The sequence below is a fragment of the Leuciscus leuciscus genome (assembly GCF_965113295.1).
Source record: "Leuciscus leuciscus genome assembly, chromosome: 11".
Classification (NCBI taxonomy): Eukaryota; Metazoa; Chordata; class Actinopteri; order Cypriniformes; family Leuciscidae; genus Leuciscus; species Leuciscus leuciscus.
This window is the reverse complement of record NC_138735.1, coordinates 14,265,211-14,287,493: the sequence shown is the minus strand read 5'-3', so window position 1 is coordinate 14,287,493 and position 22,283 is coordinate 14,265,211. Positions and strand designations below refer to the sequence as shown.

The window sequence follows — 22,283 nt, the reverse complement described above, 5'->3', positions numbered from 1 at the left end:
ACTGAAACAATGTTTAGGTGGCACTTGTCAAGTTTATGTCCCACATGAATGGCCAGACTCAGGGTTTTCCAGCAGAACATTGCCCAGAACATCAAACTCCCTCTTACCTGGCTTGATGTTGACCCACAGTGCATCCTGGTGCCATTACTTATCCAGGTAAATGGCGCACACGTACATGGCCGTTCACATGATGTAAAAGAAAATGGGACTCATCCGACCAGGCGACCTTCTTCCACTGCTCTAATGTCCAGTTCTGACGCTCGCGTGCCCATTGTAGGCGCTTTCGACGGTGGACAGGGGTCTTCATAGGCACTCTGATTGGTCTGCGGCTACGCACCTCATACACAGCAGAGTGCAATGCACTATGCTGTGACACATTCCTCCTATAGCCTATAGTGACTTGTGCCACAGTAGACCTTCTGTTGGCTTGGACCAAAAGGGATAGCCTTCGTTGCCCTTGTATATCGATGAGCCTTGGGTGCCCAACACCCTGTCGCCAGTTTGTGGTTCTCGGACCACTGTTGGTAAATTCTCACTACTGCTGAGTACTTTGAATCAAACATGAACTATTTAAAGGAATAATTCGCTCATAAATATAAATCATTGGCTTCTGCTGTAGCTATCAAATTCGAAATCTCAGTCAACATGTGGCATTTGATGTTTTTTTTTGTTGTTTTTTTTTTACTTAATGTGTGTGTCAGAGATCTGCTGATGAAGTGCGTCAGAACGTGTCTGATTCACAAATGGACGAGTTCTCTCATCGCTCTTTCACTGCGGTGGGTCCAAGTCAAGGGATCAAAGCAGTGGAGATGCTGATGGGGGATGAGAAGAGGAGGAGGAGGAGAGGAGAAGGGGGGGGAAGTGGGAGGCGGGAGGTGTGCGTGTGTAAGGAGGGATGTCCTGCAAGATTGACGTGATCTAATCCATTTTGTGACAGACTCCTTGCGATATATAAGCACGACATCTTCACATTCCTGAATTACTTGGACTCTGACCCCAGAACACAGGTGTTACTGAAGACACATGTAAGTTCAACAACTCTTTCTGATTGAATCAATAGAGGTAGCTGTTAAGTAAAAATGTGTATGGTGATTTCTAAAGTTAATTTCTCAACAGAAATATTATTACAGTTACTAGTGCACAAAATGTGCAGTTTCTATCTGATATGACCCTTAAAATGACTTTCAATGTTGTGGTCAGTCACAAAATAATTTCTTACTTGAATTAATCGTTGTATACATACTATGCTGGTAATAGAATAAAATACAAGTTTTGTGCTTACTGCCATAGCTCTTTGTGTCGTGCAGTGCCCTGTCTCAGACTCAGCATGCTGCCCGCCGCCTTCACTCGGCCCGTGACGAAGTGCCTGATTGGCTCGCGCTTGGGGACCGTCGCGTTCCTGCTTCTGCTCGTTCTGTCCGCCACTGAATCCTCTGCACACGGCACCACAGTCGAGCACGACCTCCACATCGTCCACAACGTTGATAACAGAAGTAAGTTTTTTTTTTTTTCTCGATCAGTTTTTTTCATTGTGGTGAATTTATTATTCATTGTATTCAGCTTCAAGAGACTTGAATTAACATTGGATGGCAGATAGATATGCACGCAATGTCAGTCAGTGGAGCAGCTTTCAGACGTTCATGGATTAAAAAAAAATATTCATAATAGGCTACATAATATAAATTCGTAATGCATTAAAATGCACTGTGTAGTCAGTTATATGTTTTCATTAATAATTGTAATCACGGTCATAATATTAACATGTAAATTCAATGTAAAAGAACATCTTAAGGTTACCAGTAAATAAAATGGATGAAAAAAGATCAGTGACACTAACAGCATTTTTGCGCCTGTATATGTTATAGGTAATGACATTATATTTCATTAACTGGTATAAAGTTAATATGCCAACCTGCTTGAATTGCTTAAATCTGCTTTGTGGCTTTAAAATACTGATACAAAATACTGATTAATAATGCAGATGGTAAAATAGATGGCCAACGCTTCCTCAAAAATGTCCTTCAATTAAGCATAGCTACCAAACATAATCAGGAGACTTATTTTTGCTTACAAAATATACATTTTGACTGCAAACTATGTGGAAATAAATACAGTCTATAATCAGTTTATAGCCTATATGTACAGTGTTTTACAGTAAAATTACAAGTATAGTTCTCTTTAATCTAATATAAATTTTCACTGTATATGGCAGATAAATTGCCAAGTAACAATTTTTATTGTAGCATTTTTACCGTGTTTTAGTCAAATCACTGTGCTGTTGCTATTTTAAGAAACAATTTGAACTTGATTTAACTCATAAAAATTATTTTCATTGGTCATATTAGTCATATTAAATGATGAAATATGACAATCAAGTCATATTTTGACTTGAATAAAACCAGTTAATTAATAGATTTGACCAAGACACATTGTTTAGGTTACCAAATAAAATAAAATAAAATAAAATAAAATAAAATAAAATAAATGTACTTAGAGGATTCTATGCATTCTAAAATGTGAAATTTGGTGTTGCTTATTTGTTTTAATGCATTTTATAACAAGAACATAAAACTGATCATAAGACATTGAATGTGTTTAAATAATGTATTACTAAGATATTTCTGGTTGTTATAGCCTATAACAGTGAAACTGGAATTAGATTAATTTTTGACAACAAATAGACAAACACGATTTGTTATATGCATGCATATGCCAAATATACACTTAATAGTGCATATTTAGTGACATTTGTCTTAACCTGCCCCAATCAGGTCCAGAGATTGACCCGTTCTGGTATGTGGGTCGCGGTGTGAGACCCATTGGGCGGTTTGGAAAGAGACAGAGCGGAGGTGATCTGGAGCCGGTGGTCAAATCTCTGGAGCTCCTGTTGAACACTCTCAGGAATAAAGAGAGCTTGCGGAACGCGCTGGCACAAGAGGAGTCAGACTGGTTACCGTGAGATCTACTACCTACAGCAACCTGTTGCCTGTAATATTCCAATGTGTTTTAGTGTGTATAACTAATCACAGTTTTATCATTCTCTCCATGGCTGTGTGCCTCTCAATATTCATTTCAAATAAACTGACTGGCAGGTGAAAATATCTGTACATATTACATATGCAATCTATATTAATAAATAAATGTACAAATGTATGTATATGTTTTCCTCTTATTAGTAGTTTACTGTAATAGATTATGCAAACTACTGCTCCACAATTAAATTAAAATATAACCTACCAAAGAAAAACAAACATCTCCGAATCTCTTCAGGAATGCAAACTTTATTCATATTTATTTGAACACTGCTTGTGTCAGAACAAATTTGGCACATGAGAATTCATTGGCTTTTTTCTTTTCGCTACAGAATATTTTCTCCACACTCCCCATTCAAACTTTGTGGTTAAATTACACAGAGGACATTCTGATAAGAGGCAGGCTAATGCCCTTTCATTCATGACAAACCCAAAATACACTTGAAAAGCCTACGATATTTCATTTCTTGTCTTTTTATACCTCATTCAAATGTAAATATGCATTCGATTTTTCAAATAGAAAAATACATGACACTGTAGGACATTTTCAATTTCTTGACTGTGCTTTTCATGGGATATTTTACATCTATTAGAAACGCGATACATGCTTTTATACACTAACATTGCCATAGACAACAACAAGGAGCAGGACCCGTTTAAGAGCATGAATGCTGAATAGCTCCTCTGTAGAGAGAGTGGAATCGAGAAGACAAAGTTTGGGATGATGGTGCAAATTGTATATTGCATGCTAGTTTATTCTCCATTGGCTAAAAAAAAAAAAAAAAAAAAAAAAAAAAAAAAAAGACAGTTCTGTGGAATATCTCAAGGTAACTAAAGATCAGTCTTTCATGCTTCTGTGATTTCTCTGAGCTAAAAGGGCCAATTTGTGTGACTGAACACACATCACACAGCACAGACGTCATCTTAGTCACTCACTAAGACAATATGATGCACAGCTGTAATTCTGCTTAAAGAGGTGGATATCCCTGCTTAATAAAATGCTCAAAAAGAAGAATAACTCAGCTATTATTGTCAGATTTCTTGCCCAGTAGCAAATGTAAGCTACTGTGATTTGTATTGTGGTACAAATGTCCAGGCTAAATAGCATTATCACAAACATAAAGATTATCTCTGTGAGAACATAATGCTGTGATCAAACACACTGGTGGTTTGGCTTATCATAAGCGTGAAGTTGTAACATGTGCTATTGCAGCATTTTGCTAAATGTTATATTTACTATTGCTATGGATTATCAATTGCAAACCAATCCGCACCACAGAAACATTGCAGAATGTTTTAGGATGTCCAAAATGACATTTTAAGTATGTACATGATTTTCTAGGTGAGCAGTGCTCTAAGAATAACAACTGGGGTTTTCAGATGAATAAATTAACAAGTCAACACGGCCATAACCTTTGTGGACGCATTACCAGAGTGCTTCTCATGGAGAAAGCAGTGATTTGATGTTCATACTCAAGAGATCAATAGATATCTGAGATTGATTCAAACATAAATATGAATACACAGGGGGTTTATGATTCATGCAAACACACTCAAAAACTCATTATATGGCAAGGTGGTTGAGTGCTTTCAAATAGTACTTGACCCTTATTTTTAGGAAAATAAAATAAAGACTAAATTATACATTTCACAGTTGTTTTAGATGCTGAATGCAGTTTTTATACAGCACCTCAAAGGAACAACTCCAAAAGTGACCATCGGAAAAAGAAACCTGAGATATTTGCACCAGATACGAGCAGAACAGAAACATGACAATGAAAATCAAACAGGTCCTGCAGATATTTTGTTTACTTTCACATAGACATTTCACACATTTAAAACTTTCACCAAATGTGCTCCAGCTTCTTTGCAAAACAAAATAATAATAAAATAAAATAAAGGTCACATTGGTCATCCCGAGAGGTTTTTTTCTAGTTACATTGCCGACATACAGATTTCAAACATGTACAACACTCAGCAAACGTTAGAAAAAGAGGTGACGTCCAAGATTTTTAACATTTACAATTGTTCATTGTTACACATACAGTAATTACATGAGTTTAAATCTACAATTACAACCCTCTGTGATGGTTCATTGTAGGAGTTTGGTCTCCATTAAGGCAGAGAGAGAGAGAGAGAGAGAGAGAGAGAGAGAGAGAGAGAGAGACAGAGAGAGAGACAGAGAGAGAGAGAGAGAGAGAGAGAGAGAGAGAGAGAGAGAGAGAGAGAGAGAGAGAGAGAGAGAGAGAGAGAGAGAGAGAGAGAGAGAGAGAGAGAGAGAGAGAGAGAGAGAATCAGGTCCCCTGGTTACCGGAGGAGTTGAGCTCCAGGGTTTGGTAGAGTTCTTGGGGTCAGAATTTATATCAACCCTACATAGGTTGAAGGACCAGAAGTTAGATCAAGGCACTGGTGTGGAACAGCCTGATGGTCCTAGCAGTCACAAGTGGTGTGATATTGAGCAATATAGCCTATCTGAGGATCACAGAGATCACGTCCTCTTCTCATGGCCTTATAGATCTCACCTGCGGCTCAGATTTGACTTCCGTTTCTGTGTAGAAGAAATTCAAAACACACTCTTAGAAAACAATTTTTTTTAAGGACATCCATTTTTATAATGATATATTGGTTTAATGTGCAGATGTGTTTAACACTTAGCCCTGAACGAAAATGTACTTTTGGATAATCTAATTACATGAATCTTGAATAAGCTGTTCCTGTGATTGTTATAGCCAATAGAAGGAAATTTAAAGGGATAGTTCACGCAAAAATGTTAATCCTTACATCATTGGTAACACTTTACAGCTGGGTTCTTCAACCTTGCTCCTGAAGATCTACCTTCCTGCAGACTTCAGTTCGGCCCTGTCCCAAAAGGCACCCTAAACACTTGCGGTCATTCTACGAGTCCCGCACTTTCGCTTAGAATGTGGGGTAGAAGTCTGCCACAGAGCTCGTTTCAGTGCGCATACATTTTCTGCCTAATATTTTCCTATTATTTTTGCCTAGGATCTTCTCAGTCTGGCAACCATGTGCACAAGCCACAACACAACAAGCCACAACACAACGGAAACAAGCCACAACACAACGGAAATGCTCCCACTCCCTTTCTAGGCCACTATAGAGGGTATGTTAAAGTTAAGGACTTTATACCAGAGGTAATGGTCTAACGAAATACACATTTTTGACATTTTACTGCAGTACCCTTTTTTTTTTAAACCATTAGCCAAGTCATTTATATAGCTATGCAAATTTAAAGTGTCATTTAAAAAAGCCTGGTACGGTAAAAACTGTTTAAAATTACTAATATTGTTAGATCATTACCTCTATTATGAACCCCGAATTTAGTATGAACCCCAAACAGCATTGTGAAATGAATTCAACAGTAATATGTGCCAAGTTCCGGTGTTAGAAACTGTTAAAAAATGTGGATGTAAATATAGAAAAAAATAGAAAAGGCACCATGAAATGGGTTGAATGTGGAAAACAATGATAATGTATTGCTCCAAAAAAGAAATTGCAAGGGTTCATATATAAAAATATATTGGATATCAAAATTTGGATTTCGTTAGATCATTACAACCTGCATTAAATCCCTCGGCTCATTCAACTAACATCGCTTAATTAAAAAAAACAAAGCGCCGCATTTATGTATACATATAGGCCCCGTTTGTGTGTGAGCGTATGACCATTTCCATTGTGTTGTGGCTTTTTTCCATTGTGTTGTTTAAATTTCGTTGTGTTGTGCACTACTGGGCCACCTTACAGGGCCTTCCAACAATGTCCCACCACACCTGCCAGCACTAACATCTTGGTTAGCTGGTTCAGGTGTGTTTGACTGGGGTTGGAGCTGAACTCTGCAGGACAGAAGCTCTCCAGGAGCAGAGTTTGAGACCCCTGCTTTCCAGTAATGTACAATGTAATAGGTATCAACATACACACTACCATTTAAAAGGATCATGTGATACTGAAGATTGGAGTAATTGCTGCTGAAAATTCTGTTTAGCCATCACAGGAATAAATTAAATTTGAAAATATATTAAAACAGAAAACATTTATTTTAAATTGTAATAATATTTCACAATATTACTGTTTTACTCTTTTTTGATCAAATAAATGCAGACTTGGGGAGCAAGAGACTTCTTTCAAACATTTTTAAAAAGATTCTTACCCCAAATTTTTACATGGTGAAACTACAAATACATTTTAACATTAAAAATGTACATGTTAAAATTAACGAATTAACATGAAAAATATGGATAATATATTATTCATATCTATTCAAATGGAATTTATAGAAACCAATACCTTAAGTAGATCTTTTATATGATGAGCACTTTTAATTTCAGAGGTAAAATTAATTTATTCAGATATTTTTTTTATGGGCCATAATGAAGAAAAAAGACTAATTATAAATGTAAACAAAATGTAATTATTGTAAAGACCTTAGTTTAACATAATCAAATTTTTAACAAAACCACTTCACTGCTTACTAATAAAAAATAAAATAAAAAATAAATATTTTTTTTTATCCGTTGGTCCACCAAATCAAAGTCATGTGGTGTGACCAGCATGTATTGGGTATCTTTTTTTTTTTTTTTTTTACCAGTCCCAAATCGATACTTTTAAAATGGTACCGGTGCCTAAACGGTGCTTGAACCAATACTTAAAAAACAAAAACAAAAGAGAGCCTCAAAAAGATGGTGAATGACATTAAAGAACGGCTTTAATTTTATAACAAATCTTAAAATTGAATATATAAAAATTGTAAAGTAAATATTTAAATACAAGTAGTCTAAATTCAAAACACAAAAAATGTACATGACAAATTCACAATAAAACCTAAGCCACGTTCTTGAATGAATAATTTATGAGATGTAGCCTACGCCGATCTGTTATTGTAGGGACATCGACTTTACATTTCCACACTAAACATGACGCGGAAAAAAAATTGTTGCGTAACATGTCAGTAAATCCTTGGCTGATATTTTTACTCTTAAATACATGTAAGTGAATGTGTTTTGTCATTTAAGAAACCTTAATAATGATCATGATTCATGTTAGTTGATCTATAACACACAATGGGCGTTACCCAGCAAACACAGAATGACCCAACCTTCTAACAACGTTTTAACAAAATGGCTAAAAGGTTGCTATAACTACGTTGTTTGGTGAAGGTTGTTACAGCGTTGTCACAATGTTGACATTACACCACCGTTCAGGGCCATTGCTTAAGGTTGTGCCTATAGAGCTAGTAAGTCCCGCACATCCGTAAAACCCCAAGTGGACCTCTAGGTTGAAAAATCGTCAATGCAAGTGAATGTGAGAAAATAATTATTTTCTGGTCCCGTTTGAATTGTGCCATGAATGTGAACATATGTTGTGTGTGAATTTTTTATATAATTTTTCATGTTACGAGTTTGACCGTATATTGTATGATTCTTTGGCTAGCAGTTGTGGAAAAGACTTAACGAGAAAGACTACATGTCGCCTATGTGACGTCACCCCATAACACATTTTTCCTCCACTTGTCAAATCACGGTGCTAATGCTGCGATAATCTATGGAGACAGATCGAGATGCCTGTGTGTTTTGTACCCAAACGTCACCATTCAAACAAAAATGGGCTGTTCTTATATCAAACGCGTCGAAAGCAGCGAAGAGTTGTAGTCCACAAAGTGCTCTCACACAAAGTCTAACCGTATCAAACTTCTACCCGCTAAATTGTAGCATTCTTCACACGAAAAATTATATAAAAAATTCACAGACAACATATGTTCACATTCATGGCAAAATTCAAACGGGACCAGAAAATTATTATTTTCTCACATTCACTTGCATTGACGATTTTTCAACCTAGAGGTCCAGTGGGGTTAGCGGAAGGGGCGGGACTTACCAGCTCTATGGTGTCTTGACCAGGGGGGCAGGGTTTCATATTATTTTGAAGTTTCCCCGGGCGCCGCCATTGGCTAGCGGACCATCACCTGCTGTTAGCATCCCATTGACTCCCATTCATTTTGGCGTCACTTTGACAGCAAATAACTTTACATCTGAGGCGTTTAAAGACTCCATTTGTCCATTATTTATTTCTAAAGAAACACGAAAATGTATTAAAGGCTCCTTTACCTTGTATCTTATGTTATGGCCCCGTAGAAGCAGTTTTTGTAAAAATAGGCTAACGATTGCGTCATAACCACGCGACTCTCTGTCGCACAGTAGAGAGATTACCGTATGGACAGGAGGAGAAGCTCGCGCGCAATCGGGGGGACGTGGAGGCAAAATGACAAAGTAATTAAACAGAATACTTAGCAAAAGTTTCTCCTGCTGCTAGCTTATGGACACCTCCTACTCACACTCTCCGTCTCTGCAAGTTTCGGAAGGGAATGATTCAGATTTCTCTTGGCACAGCTACTAGTAGATAGACGGGTTGCTCACGTCACATCTACGTCGTTGAGCTAAGTTTGAGTCTGCGCAGTACGCTCGACCATCAGGAAGTTAGTGCTTCTAATTGTCTCCGTTGAATCCAATGGAGTCGCTGTGTCCAGTTTATATACTGTCTATGGTATTGACAACCACTGGACTACATATGTACTCGTCACTGCCCTGAAGCGTGAAAATCAGCATTGTGTTGTCTCATTCTTCATCGAGCAAGGATACGCGAGTATTGCGTTTAATTTACCTCAGCTAAATAAGATTCGTAATTATTCAAACACAACCTACAACTTCATTTTCTAATGTGACTAATGTAGCTTCGCTCGCACTGTTTAGTTTTTCATTTTATTTGTCTGCTATTTAGTCTCATTCGTTTCTTTGGTCCTCTGGATTTGTGGATGTTTCCTGGACGGATTCCGGTTACGGACCTTTATCGTCCGGCTTTCGACTATGCTCCCCTGTCTGCCATGTACAGAACCCGGTTTTGTTCATTAAATGTTCTGATCTTTGCTTTTTATGTTTTATTTATTAAACTTTATATAAATACAAAATTTGTTTATTTAGTTTTTTTCTTTATTCACAAATGTATGACTTTTGGAAACTTTGAGCAATTTGATTACCATATAATAAAGTTGAATTAACGTAAGCTCTTTAATTTTTACTCATCAAAGTGTACACTTGCAGGTACGTGTTGATTATAATTAGGCTAATTTACCGATAGCCCCATTAAATAATAAGGATAAACAATATTTAAAAAGTATATAATTATCTAACATCTGATTAATAAAAAAATAACCTCATAACATAAAATGCTAAATGGGGGATTTCTATAGGCCTATCTAGCAAAAAAAAAATTTGTCAGAACGTCGTCTCTCAGTTGCTGAATGTCGTGCAACAATGTTGCTACAGCCCTGTCGCGTCTTACAATTCTACGTTGTTGCAATGTTGCGAGCACATAGACAGCGACGTTGCCATAGCAGAAATGCACTGCACAGACGTTGCCACAACGTAAATGTGTTTGCTGGGTAGTAGCCTATGCACCGCAGTTCAGAGAATTGAATCTGTCAGATTTAGGCCTACAACACACCAATTCATCCACTTCTCCCGAAATACATCAAAGTAAGTGGCTGGTGAAGTGTGAGAAGAATAGAGTACATTTTATAGTTACCTACACAATGTGTATCTAAACACGTCATCCATTTATAATTGAAAGGATTGTTATTGCCGCTTCCATAGACATCTGTGTGTATTTTAAAATAAACCTTATCTGGTTGAAAACACTGAATAGTTGTGATATATGATAGCGCTGAGTGCCTGTCCCTGGCTCAGCGCCAGCCAACGCGCGAACGCAGATTTGAATTTAGAAGTTGATGATCACGTGATCTGAACGGTCTAATCACACCGGTGTGAACGATCGTACGTGTCAAAGGGTTAACTAGCGTTCACATGCGGTGATGATACTTCTTACGTATATATTTCAACAGACAGCTGAGGCATTTAAGTAGCACCGAAATGAGGCACCGAAATTTGCGCTTTGATTCGGTCCGGTTACATTCCGTTACCGGTTCCATATCGGTGCCCGGTACCAGCATGCAGAAAAAAAACCTTAAACAGCAAATTATATCATAGTGAGGACCTCTGCAGATTCTCATGACTGTGTCAAGGTCAATAATTCTTGGAAAATATCAGATAATTTAACCTTTTTATGACAATGCAAGGTGAGTACAGGTTGTAATATGTAACTTGGTGCGGTGACTCCTTTATTAATTAATAATTAAAAAAAATTCAAGGGCAGCATGAACGTTCTGCAAAACATCTTCTTTTGTGTTTCACACAAGAAAGTCATAATGGTTTTAAATGACGTGTATGAGTCAACAACATAATGTTCTTTTTCTTTTTTTTTTACTTTAATGTAAACATACAACACACTGTTCAGCTTTCTGATGTATTGACATGGTTTCAGCAGTATTACAACATGCAACATTGACTAAAGAACCACTTCAGGCTTTGTACAAGCTGTTACCGTCTCCTATTGGTAGATTTGTGTGACTAACAGCTGAACTGGAAAAGTAAGCTTGTCCTTTGAAGCTGCAGCTAATGTGAAATAAAGAAATCAAGATGAATCATGGTCATATCAATGGGCAGCGCTAAACAGAAACCCTGATTAGTAGGAAGATTAAGCAGAAAAATACAAGAGAGGAAAAAAGATAATACTGCTGGCCGACTCTCTGTTTCTTCTCTAATGGACCCTCTTTTCTTCTCCCAGTGTCTCTACATGGTGCATTAAGTTTTGCACCTTTTCACTGGTTGCTCATTCCACCTTTCTTTTCAAATCAAAATGTGTAATGTCACTAGGTGTGAATATAGATTTTTTTCCCCCTTCCTCAACATCAGTGGAAGAAAAAGCTGCTCTTTTTTCTGAACCACATGAAATTGTTGCCTGTGGGATTTTAGCAGGTTCATGATGTGATCACACTTACAGTACACAGAGTACTGCATCTATAAGACATGTAGGATTTAAGCATCATTGTGTTTCTGAAAATTTTACTGATTCCATGGAGGGTATTACAGCTTCTTAAGATATATAAGAAAACAAAGAAAAAAAGACTGTGAGAAGATTCATTTTGATTTTTTTAAGACCATGATTCCTCAATCAGAGTTTGAGACTAACGCTTTGACTTCAGACAAAATAACATAAATCCATAATCCATACAAAATAGTCTTTTGTACCGACAGAGTAAGGAAGACGGACTGCAACTGGTAGTACCTAAGGCATAAAGGAAGGATGTATTAGAACTTGGGCTTTCTATTCCCTGGGCAGGTCACTTGGCTTTTATGAAGACAATAATGCGAATTGCAAAAATATTTTACTGGCCAAAGATGTACAGTGAGGTTAAGGAGTTCTGTAAATCTTGTCCAGAATGCCAGCTGGGCCGTACTCCTGCCAACGCACCCCTTATACCACTTCCTGTAGTTGACACTCCTTTTAAGCAAATAGGAGTTGACGTAGTTGGGCCTGTGGAGAAGAGTCAGAGAGGGAACTGATTTATCTTGGTTATTTGCTACCAGGTACCCTGAGGCATACCCATTACGAGAGGTCACAACTAAGCAAATAGCTACTGTACTCCTACGATTTTTCTCGCAGGTTGGCATACCTCGGGAAGTGCTCACAGATCAGGGCCCAAACTTCATGAGCCACACCCTACAAACAGTATATCAATTGCTGGGCATAAAGAGAGTACGAACCACCCCTTACCATCCTCAGACTTATGGTCTTGATGAACGTTTCAACCAGACCGTGAAAACTATGCTGAAGAAGTATGTTTCTGACAAGGGCAAGGACTGGGACAAGTGGCTTCCATTCCTCCTTTTTGCCTATAGGGAGGTGCCTCATGCATCTACAGGGTTCTCGCCATTTGAACTGCTGTATGCTCACCATGTCAGAGGTTCTCTGGATGTACTGAGGGTGAGTTGGGAGGCCACTGAAAATCTCCTGCAGTCTCAAAAACGACAAAAAGAATGGTATGACCGAACAGCCAGATCCCGTACATTTGAGCCAGGTGAAAAGGTCTTGTTGTAGTTACAAACGAGTGAGCATAAACTGCTGGCTAAGTGGCAGGGCCCCTACCAAATAAAGCGGAAAGTGGGTCCTGTGACATATGAGATAGAGATCCCATCCCATCCAGGACCCAGCCCTTGCAAATCTTTCATGTTAACATGTTGAAGAAGTGTGTTCCACACAACCAGAACCTAAGTCTGAGGAAGTAGTGGGAACCATATTTCCTGAGGAGGAAATAGAGGAACAATACCTGCCTGGTCGTCAGGGGAACAGTCAGCTGAACTTTGAGCACCTGGAAGATGGTCAAAGGCAAGAAGTTCTACAATTCATCCCAGCCCAACTCTTTATGGAGAGACCTGGCAGAACAAGCGTTATCCACCATCACATCACTCTCAAAGATCCCAAACCCATTCGTCAGCCTGTATACCGGGTCCCAGAAAGACTTCTGCCAGTTATGAAGGAGGAGTTGTAGACCATGCAGAGCCTTGGTGTGATTGAACCTTCAACCAGTGAATGGAGCAATACCATTGTCCTAGTGCCTAAGAAGGATGGCATTCTCAGATTCTGTCTGGATTTCCGCAAGCTCAATAATGTGAGCAAATTTGACACGTATCCCATGCCAAGAGTGGATGAGGTAGTGGAGAGTCTTGGAAGAGCAAAGTATCTCACCACACTTGACCTCTGCAAGGGATATTGGCAGGTTCCACTAAGTTCGGAGAGCAAGGAGGTGACCGCATTTAAAACACCCTTTGGACATTTTCAGTTCTGTGTCCTTCCTTTTGGGCTTCACGAAGCTCCAGCTACTTTCCAAAGGATGATGGACCAGGTCCTCCGGGGGACTGAGAAGTTTGCAGCTGCATATTTAAATGATATAATCATCTATAGTCAAACTTGGCAAGAGCATATGGGTCATCTGAGGGAAGTGCTACTGAGAATTAAGAATGCTGGTCTAACCATCCGCCCAGACAAATGCACCCTAGCCAGGACTGAGACACAATACCTAGGGTATGTAGTAATACGTCCACAGGTGGGGAAAGTGGAGGCCATCAAGAATGCAGAACAGCCAGTGACCAAGAAACAGGTCTGTTCTTTCCTTGGACTTGTGGGGTGGTACAGGCGTTTTATCCCCAACTTCTCTGAACAAGCCTTTACCTTAACTGATTTAACTAAAAAAGACAAGCCAAATAAAGTTAACTGGACTCAGGAATGTGAGAGGGCTTTCCAGGACCTAAAGGACTCCTTATGCACAGAGCCTGTTTTACAGAGTCCCGAATTTGAAAAGACTTTCACTGTACAGACCGATGCTTCTGAACATGGCATTGGGGCTGTACTGCTTCAGGAAGGTCAAGGGCAGCTCCAACCGATTGCCTACATCAGCAGAAAGCACTTCCCCGAGAATCCAGGTATTCTACAGTTGAGAAGGAGTGTCTGGCAATTAAATGGGCATTGGACGCTTTAAGATACTACCCGGTGGGACGCAAATTCACACTTAAGACAGATCACAGGGCATTGGCCTAGTTGGGCCGTATGAGAGACACAAATGCCCGTATCACCAGATGGTTTTTAGCCATCCAGCCATTTGACTTAGAAATTTTGTACAAAGCTGGGTCACAAAATTGTACAGCAGATTACCTCTCTAGGACACCTCAGATTTAGAAAAAGTAGTTTTTTTGCCAATGATTTTGTTGTTAAACTCTTTCTCTGTTAATGGTTGTTGTTTTAGCTGTTTGGAAGGTTTAAGTGTTGTGTTGGTTGTTTATATTATTTAATTTGATTGTTACAAATGTTTTAGTTTGTACCTGTGGTTGGTATGCCCTATTAGGGCTGTCACTTTACGTTCAAAAATCGATTGAACAATCAATCGGACCAAGTTTCGAAAACGAAAATAGGGAATCGATTTTAACAGTCTTTTTAAGCCGTCACGATACGCCCGCAGCGAACGCGCGTCACACAGCAACTGCAGGCTCTGACAAACACATATAACTGCATATTATACTTCTGCATAATGTGTCTCTTTTTACTACAAAAATGTGAATTCTGCCGGTATTCAGACAGTCTCATGCATACAGATACAGATTCGGGCTACTGTCTACAATCGCCTACGTAGGTGAAGTTTGTTTGACATTTCTAATCGTAAACACAGCTATGTTGAAGACTGCAGTAATATCTTTCATTGATATTATGGCAGTCCACTCTGCTTATTGTTTTTCAAGAATGTTGCACTCCTGTTTGTCATTGTGCACGAAACTTCACACCAATAAATCATCAGGAATATTTGCTTAATTTGCTTACTCAAGCGCCCTCTTTACGTTCGTCCTAATGCATGTTAGTTGTCCGTGGATTTGCCTATATTTGGCGTTTAAAATGGAAACGTCTTTAGACATGGAAAATCGATTTTACAATCGATTCAATGAACACTTATGTCTCAAAAATCTAACAGGATTTTTTCACAAAAGTGACAGCCCTATGCCCTATAGGTGGGGCTTCAGCCTATAAAGGCTTGCTGGCTGAAAGGATTTCAGTTCTGATTGTGGACTCAGAGAAACCTTATACTGAGCAGTGTTGCAAACTTGGGACATTCGGTTTAGCCAAAATTAGCACATTGTTGCTGTTTTGTTTTCTCTTTGTACAGTTTTTATTTCTTTTTGTTTTCTCCTACACTGTAAATATTTTAGCACCTTCCAATAAAACACAATTTTTGGATTTTGCGTCAACTTTTTGTACAGCACGTCATTTCCCCTTTTCCACTCCAACTGGTTGGCCTCCCTACAGTGGAACCATGTTTTTATAAATATTCAGGCAAATTTGATTATGATTCCAGTAAACACATTTGTCAAGAATGTTCCATAGAATTTCCTTCAAAGTCATGAGGAAATGGGAAAAAAAGTCATAAATAGAAAGAGATAAATGAAGGTTAAAAAAATGGTGTCCCTTCTTCCATTAGCTGAAATGTCACTCAATTCAAACATGGCAAGTCAAGATGTGTTGCGTCTGGACGAGAGAATCACATGAAAGGATCCCATACTGAATGAGAAACCTGGCACAACATGTTTTGTGTCTTTTTTACAGAAGGCCAGGGAAGTTTTTAGTGGTCTGGTTCTTACACAAATCCATCTGGCATGAATTCTAGTGCATAAGTAGTTTATGGTGCTTTTTCCCCCTATTTGGAGTCCCCGTTATTAAAATTAGCCCTCTGGACATTCTGCACTATGTTTTTAGTTGTGCTCCAAGGAAGATAGTAAATCTTACAGATTTAAAATGACTTAAAACATGAGGGTGAGATCCCTTTTGAGTCAATAAACCCTTTCAAAGTGTAATATATATGTGTTCATACCTGATGACAAACTTCTGAGAGGAGGAGCAGGAAGCTTTCTCCTCTGATGACGAGAAGAGTCCAGTGTCTGGGACTGATGTAGGAAAAACATTGCATCACTAATAAGTCTAAAATCATGAAGCCAAACCATTTCAATTGTACATGCATCCTACTTGTTTTTAAAGTTTTATCTTAAGTGCAATATTAAGGTGCATAGGAAACTTACCATGGGTTTAGATTTGTTCTTGGAAAACCGTGTGCATGCAGATACATTCAGACCTGCAGTTTTGAGGGCTGATATTCTTGCCTCAATATCTGAGATCTGCAGATAACAGATAAACTTCTAAATTTACACTCGAAGAGTCTGAGTACTATAGATAGTACATAGCAAGCACTCACCTGGAGCTCGGACTGCTGCACCTGGGCGGCAGCGGTGGCCACCTGATCTTCCAGAAAGGCCAGTTCAGTCTCTGTGGTGGAGCTGCTGATGTTGCGTGCACAGGCTTCTAAGTCACTCAGCGCCCCCTCTAGGCTGTACACAGCACCTGCAGCCAAATACACCTGCACACAGATCACAGGATCACAGAAAGCATTAGAATTTCACAGATGAATGTGAGAGCTGAATGATGAGGCAACACAAAAAAATGATTTTCACAGTGGGATTTGGGTGTGCTGGTTTACATTATTTTTCAAAATAAAATGTATAATTATTTTAAATTATTACTGTTCTGCTTTAGGTAAGAAATGAAAACAGTGAGTCTATATATATATTTCAATCATGACAACTTTCTGAGAAGTTTCATTCTCTGAACAAGCCTTTACCTTAACTGATTTAACTAAAAAAGACAAGCCAAATAAAGTTAACTGGACTCAAGAATGTGAGAGGGCTTTCCAGGACCTAAAGGACTCCTTATGCACAGAGCCTGTTTTACAGAGTCCCGAATTTGAAAAGACTTTCACTGTACAGACCGATGCTTCTGAACATGGCATTGGGGCTGTACTGCTTCAGGAAGGTCAAGGGCAGCTCCAACCGTCAATGAAGTCAATGAATATGCAATACAATGTTAATGTATTTGGTCTTGGCAGACTTGGAGGATCCCTTTACCACTCTACAGATAAAGCGTTGTCGGGAAAATTCGGTTCGCGTATCTACCCCGAAGTGATAAAATTCTGTATCAAAAATGTTAAGGCCAGACAAGTAGTTTTTTAATGCTTGGTTTGTAGGGAATTACAAACCTGCGCACATGTATTCAAACGCGCATACCAATAGACTGAACTCGTAATACGCATGTGCACGCCATCAGCGTTCTCACAGTTTCGCGTTTAAAGTCTGTGTAGAGTTTCCTGTTAAAACGGTGTCGTGTTAGCGGCCTCTAAGTTAATAACTAATGATCATTGCGATGGAAGTGAATCAATCAAATTAACTTTAGCTGGAAAATATCTTTATTCAAGAAATGCTATAAAGCCAAAACAATCTGTTACTTTAAACTATCCTTGTATCTCTGTAAAGCCGCTTTGGAACAATCTACATTGTTAAAAGCGCTATATAAATGAAGATGACTTGACTAGACTTGACTTGACTAGATCAGCTACGTAGTCTGCTGCTGCTATGGACTTGCTACCGCCAATAGATTTACATAAATGCTGCTGTGAGCATATAAGATATGCTGCTGCTGCATAAATAGTCATGCATAAATCCCATAGCAGATCTAGGCAGGTGGATCTGGGGGAGCTGGAGGATTTTAGAGGAACTCTGATGCGCTGCAGGACGGTGACTACAGCGAACATTGAACCTATCAGCCTGTGCCATCTAAAGTTTAATGACTGATCTAGATATTTTAATCATGAAAACTCAAACTCATAAAGTCCCCCTGTGGTGAAAATCAAGCTTTTAATGTTGTTTATATGTCTATGTGGTGCTTTAAATATGCTTGTTTAAGACAAACAATGTGCAACACAAGTCAACACAACTAGTATTTTCTCCTTAAAAACTGCAGTGAACCAAAGACGTGGTTTGAAATCGCTGGTGTTTCAGATGTCACAAACTACCTTGTAACCAATCACGTCAACGACGGTGAATCATCAACGAGAGGATCTCTGAGCTGGTGTGAGTGAGTGGAGGCAGGGCTAATTTGCATATTCATAGAACCACGTATACTAAATGAGACAAAGGTGTAGAGTTACATTCAAGGAATGAAATACAAGCTATTTCAAGGCATGACGATTTCTATTTTTAAGGAAAAAAACATTTAAATATGTCATTTTGGTGATCAAAAGTGAGTTTTAAGGGATAAAATGATTGACTACAGGTGGACTTTAAGGAATATGGCAATGTTAATGTATTGGCTGTCTAGATCTGCTATGCATGTTATGCGTGACTTGGCCTGCTTTGTCAAATGGCTTGAAATCTTGTGGCTTGACTTATGTGTATCTGGGTTAGCAAAACTCAGAGTTATTTAAAGGTGAAGTATGACATCACATCACTCAAACATCACAAACACAACTCTTGAGGGTGCATGTGTAGGTCTCAACAAGTAAAAACATTAAGAATACTTTTAGCAGTGTTGCTACACATCATAAGTAAGCAATTAAGTTGGATAACACTGACAAGAGCGAACACGAGCATAATACTGTCTCCCCCTGCTTGCAAAGCTGTTTTAAACCCAAATATTGCTTTGATTTAGTTTATAGAAGGTAGTTGATCAAATCTATTTATGATATACATATTTTTCTTATTTCATTAACTCTATCAGGACAATTAAAGCAGATGTAAAAGACTAGTACTACATCGTAAATTGCAATCGAATCCTCACAGAAAGTGGTTCCAAGACTTCGGAAAGCCTGAATATACATCACTGGACTGGTTTTATGGAACATGAATCTCCTTCTTTTTTTCTTTCTTTTTTTAAAACTGTGACTAGCTGTCTTCCCCGTCTTGATCTCTCCTCTTTCTCGTGCTTTTGTTTACTCTTTTGGGATCCTGATTTTGCCTGTGCCATTTTTGCCATCTACCTGATGCACGGAGAGTCAGAACTACGAAGTGCACTGCTGCGTTTCTGAATAACCCATAAACCTCTTAAGGGGACACACACATGCTTGGCACATGCTATAATAATTGTCCGTTCATTATAGCATGCTTCTTAAAAGATTATTTTACAAGGAGGTATTTTAAATACCAAAATCATACAAGGAATGATGGGGTTCTGCTGGGCCCCCTCTGTGACCAGGATCCTTAGAATCGTCCTCTAATTAGTTTGTCTAAATAAACTGATCTTTGATTTCTCCTCTTTATTAAAAAAATAACAACAACATTAGAACATTTTCTTGTAATAAACCTTACATTTTCCTCCATCTTAGTGAGGTGCTGGTCCAGTTTCCTAGTTACCGGGCCTGAGGGCATGGGTGCGCAAGCCGGAGAAGGGTCATGAACTTTGCCTTCTGCCTCTCCGAGCAATTCCTCTGTAGCATTTAGGACCTTTAGAACCTCTGTGGTGATGCTGCATAAAGACGCGGCAGAGTACTTCTGCTCCATAAACATAAGAGTGAGCATAAAACAGAGGAGAAAACCACTGATAAACAGATAGGCCTATGCAAAACAGAAGAAATGATTTTTTCCACAAAAGTTATAAAACCATTTATTAATAAAAGAATAAGAAACATTGAAAAATTCAACTGTTGTGTGGATTTCAACTTCCACATACTGTAGCTACCCAAGATCTCACTCCCAATTAAGCATGGATGCATTACTTGTCATGCACAAGCTGTTCAATCAATGAACAGGATAAGAGAATTATGGGAGACGAGGAGTGTGACATGAACGTACGTGGACGAGAGATGCTCTTACAGAGGTGATAGGTCATCATTGAGGGTGTTTCAAAAGTGAGTAACACTCTCATCAACATAAACACTTGAATATTAAAAGCAATTATTCATTCAAAAATGAATATTCTGTCATCATTAAATCACCCTCATGTTGTTTAAAATACTCCACCAAAAAATAATAGCATCCAGGTTTGTGAGGAAAGACAGAATATACATTTTTGAGTGAGCTATTTCTGTAAGAGATACAAGGTCAAAACACAATGTGCCTGAGAACATGACATAAAATCTCATATGAACATCAGAACGCACGTCAGCGCAAGACGAAGAAAGGACAGGGATGAGAAGTTCATTAGTTCTTGTCAATACGTTTTTCAAAGTGCATCATCTCGAGTACTAAGCCATCAATATGAGATGTACATGTTGACGCATGCGTGCATGTGTTTGTAAGTAAGACAGTAAGCACACATGAGAGAGGGTAATATGAAGAGAGAAAATGACTTTTCAAGATGAGAAAGTGAGAATGAAAGAGATGGGAAGAAAGAGAGGAGCAGTGGGACTGAATGAATACTTGAGGAATCAATTAATGGTTGGGTTGGTGTATGCTTTGATCACATAAATAATTGATCCAAACTCAGGGCATGTGTGGCTCTGAAAGGGGCTGTGTGTGTAAAAACGAACATATAAAGTGAGGGAATATGTAGAAAACAGGTAGGCGTGCAGCACTGCATAAATCTAACACCCAATGAAAAGTACTCAAGAACCACATTCACACTGTAATAAAATATATATTAAACAAATATTAAAATAAAAATAAAAAGAGTACATTTCTAATATGTTAATGCTTGCCCAAAAGATAACAAAATGTTTGTAGGTACTGCCTATTAATAGGGGAAAGTGCTCTTAGTAGGCTAATTTCTATAGCAATAAAGGCACAAAACTCATGTAATTTTGACATGTTAGACAACTATGTCCCATAAACTATTTTTAACACAAAATTTACAGCATGAAAATGAGCTTGATTAAAAATATAATTTATGTTAATGTTTTTGGCCTGTACAATCTAGCAGGATGTGTCCTTGTCTATTGTATCCAATTATTTAATTTTAATTTGTACCTATAGGAATACAACGCCTATCACTGTATTCAAATATAAGCTCCTTCAGTATTATCAGCAGCTATTGCGTTTCTCAGGAGCTAATTACCCTCCTCCATCCCCAGCTCCTCCTCTCTTCAGTCAGGATTTGGCATTCTGATTCCCTTGAATCAGAAAAATTCTCGAATTATGTTGTACTTTAAAATCTTGAATTAATGATATCTGCAATACATGTTGGTTCTGTTCTGTATCCATGCTAGGCTGCATGGATGCGCAGGGAGTTCTTGCCCAGAACAGAACCATACCGCCAAATAATAAATATTATACACTACTATTCAAAAGATTAGGGTAAAAAGTATATTCAAGAAATAAATACTTTTATTCAGCAATGATTTAAATTGATCAAAAGTGACAGTTAAAGCCATTTTGATAATGTTGCAAAATATTTTTATTTCAAATAAATGCTGTTCATTTGAACTTTCTATTCCTCAAAGAATCCTAAAAAAAAAAAAAAAAGGGAAAAAAAAAATCAATAATCCTGTGCCATCACAGGAATTATTTACATATTATAATATATTAAAAAACAATATTTATATAATAAAAAAAATCTATTTTTTATAATAATACAAATGTCACAATATTGCTGTCTTTTTGATCAAATAAATGCAGCCTTGGTGAGCCTAAGAGACTTCATTCAAAAACATTTTAAATAATCTTACCGGCCCCTAATTTTTGAACACTGTACGCTAATAAAAAAATGTCAGATTTTTCTGGTCCTAGTTTTGGACCATGGATAGTGCCAATAAACATTTTCAACAGACTGAAGAGGACCGAGCAGCTCACCAGAGTGAAGGGATAATGCTATTGTCATGTGCTACTCTCAGTATCACCACCAGTACTGAGATAAAAGAGAAGTCTAAAGATTTCCCCCACTGTGTATCTGGCTTTAACATACTCTGTAGTGTCATAAGCAGGTTCTGAGACAGGGAATAATGGACTACACAATTGATTCAGGAGGAATCTCTACAGCTCTACTGCA

General features: G+C 38.2%; 2 protein-coding genes across 5 annotated transcripts in view; one reads left to right on the top strand and one right to left on the bottom strand.

Annotated features, from left to right (window-relative positions):
- The first annotated feature begins 1,310 nt into the window (after positions 1-1,310).
- Positions 1,311-5,291, top strand: prlh2 (prolactin releasing hormone 2). Its single transcript, XM_082184033.1, has 2 exons — positions 1,311-1,493; positions 2,772-5,291. Exons 1-2 carry the CDS (start codon positions 1,328-1,330, stop codon positions 2,957-2,959), a joined length of 354 nt encoding a protein of 117 aa, XP_082040159.1. The 5' UTR covers positions 1,311-1,327; the 3' UTR covers positions 2,960-5,291.
- Positions 5,292-5,438: 147 nt separating this feature from the next.
- The window catches only part of myripb (myosin VIIA and Rab interacting protein b), a 269,944-nt gene continuing 253,099 nt past the window's right edge, over positions 5,439-22,283 (bottom strand). For all 4 annotated transcript variants that reach the window (XM_082183983.1, XM_082183985.1, XM_082183982.1 and 1 more), the window contains 5 exons: positions 19,670-19,852; positions 16,729-16,890; positions 16,556-16,651; positions 16,351-16,423; positions 5,439-5,580 (listed from right to left, as the gene is read on the bottom strand). In XM_082183983.1, coding sequence (XP_082040109.1) covers positions 5,534-5,580; positions 16,351-16,423; positions 16,556-16,651; positions 16,729-16,890; positions 19,670-19,852 — 561 coding nt within the window. In that variant the 3' untranslated portion in view covers positions 5,439-5,533. The remainder of the gene's footprint in view (positions 5,581-16,350; positions 16,424-16,555; positions 16,652-16,728; positions 16,891-19,669; positions 19,853-22,283) is intronic.

What these genes read in the sequence shown, in the direction of transcription:
- prlh2 (XM_082184033.1), top strand. Translation starts at nt 1,328, where the DNA reads ATGCTGCCCGCCGCCTTCACTCGGCCCGTGACGAAGTGCCTGATTGGC. An exon ending in CCACAACGTTGATAACAGAA is followed by an intron (nt 1,494 to 2,771) that starts GTAAGTTTTTTT and finishes TGCCCCAATCAG; the next exon opens with GTCCAGAGATTGACCCGTTC.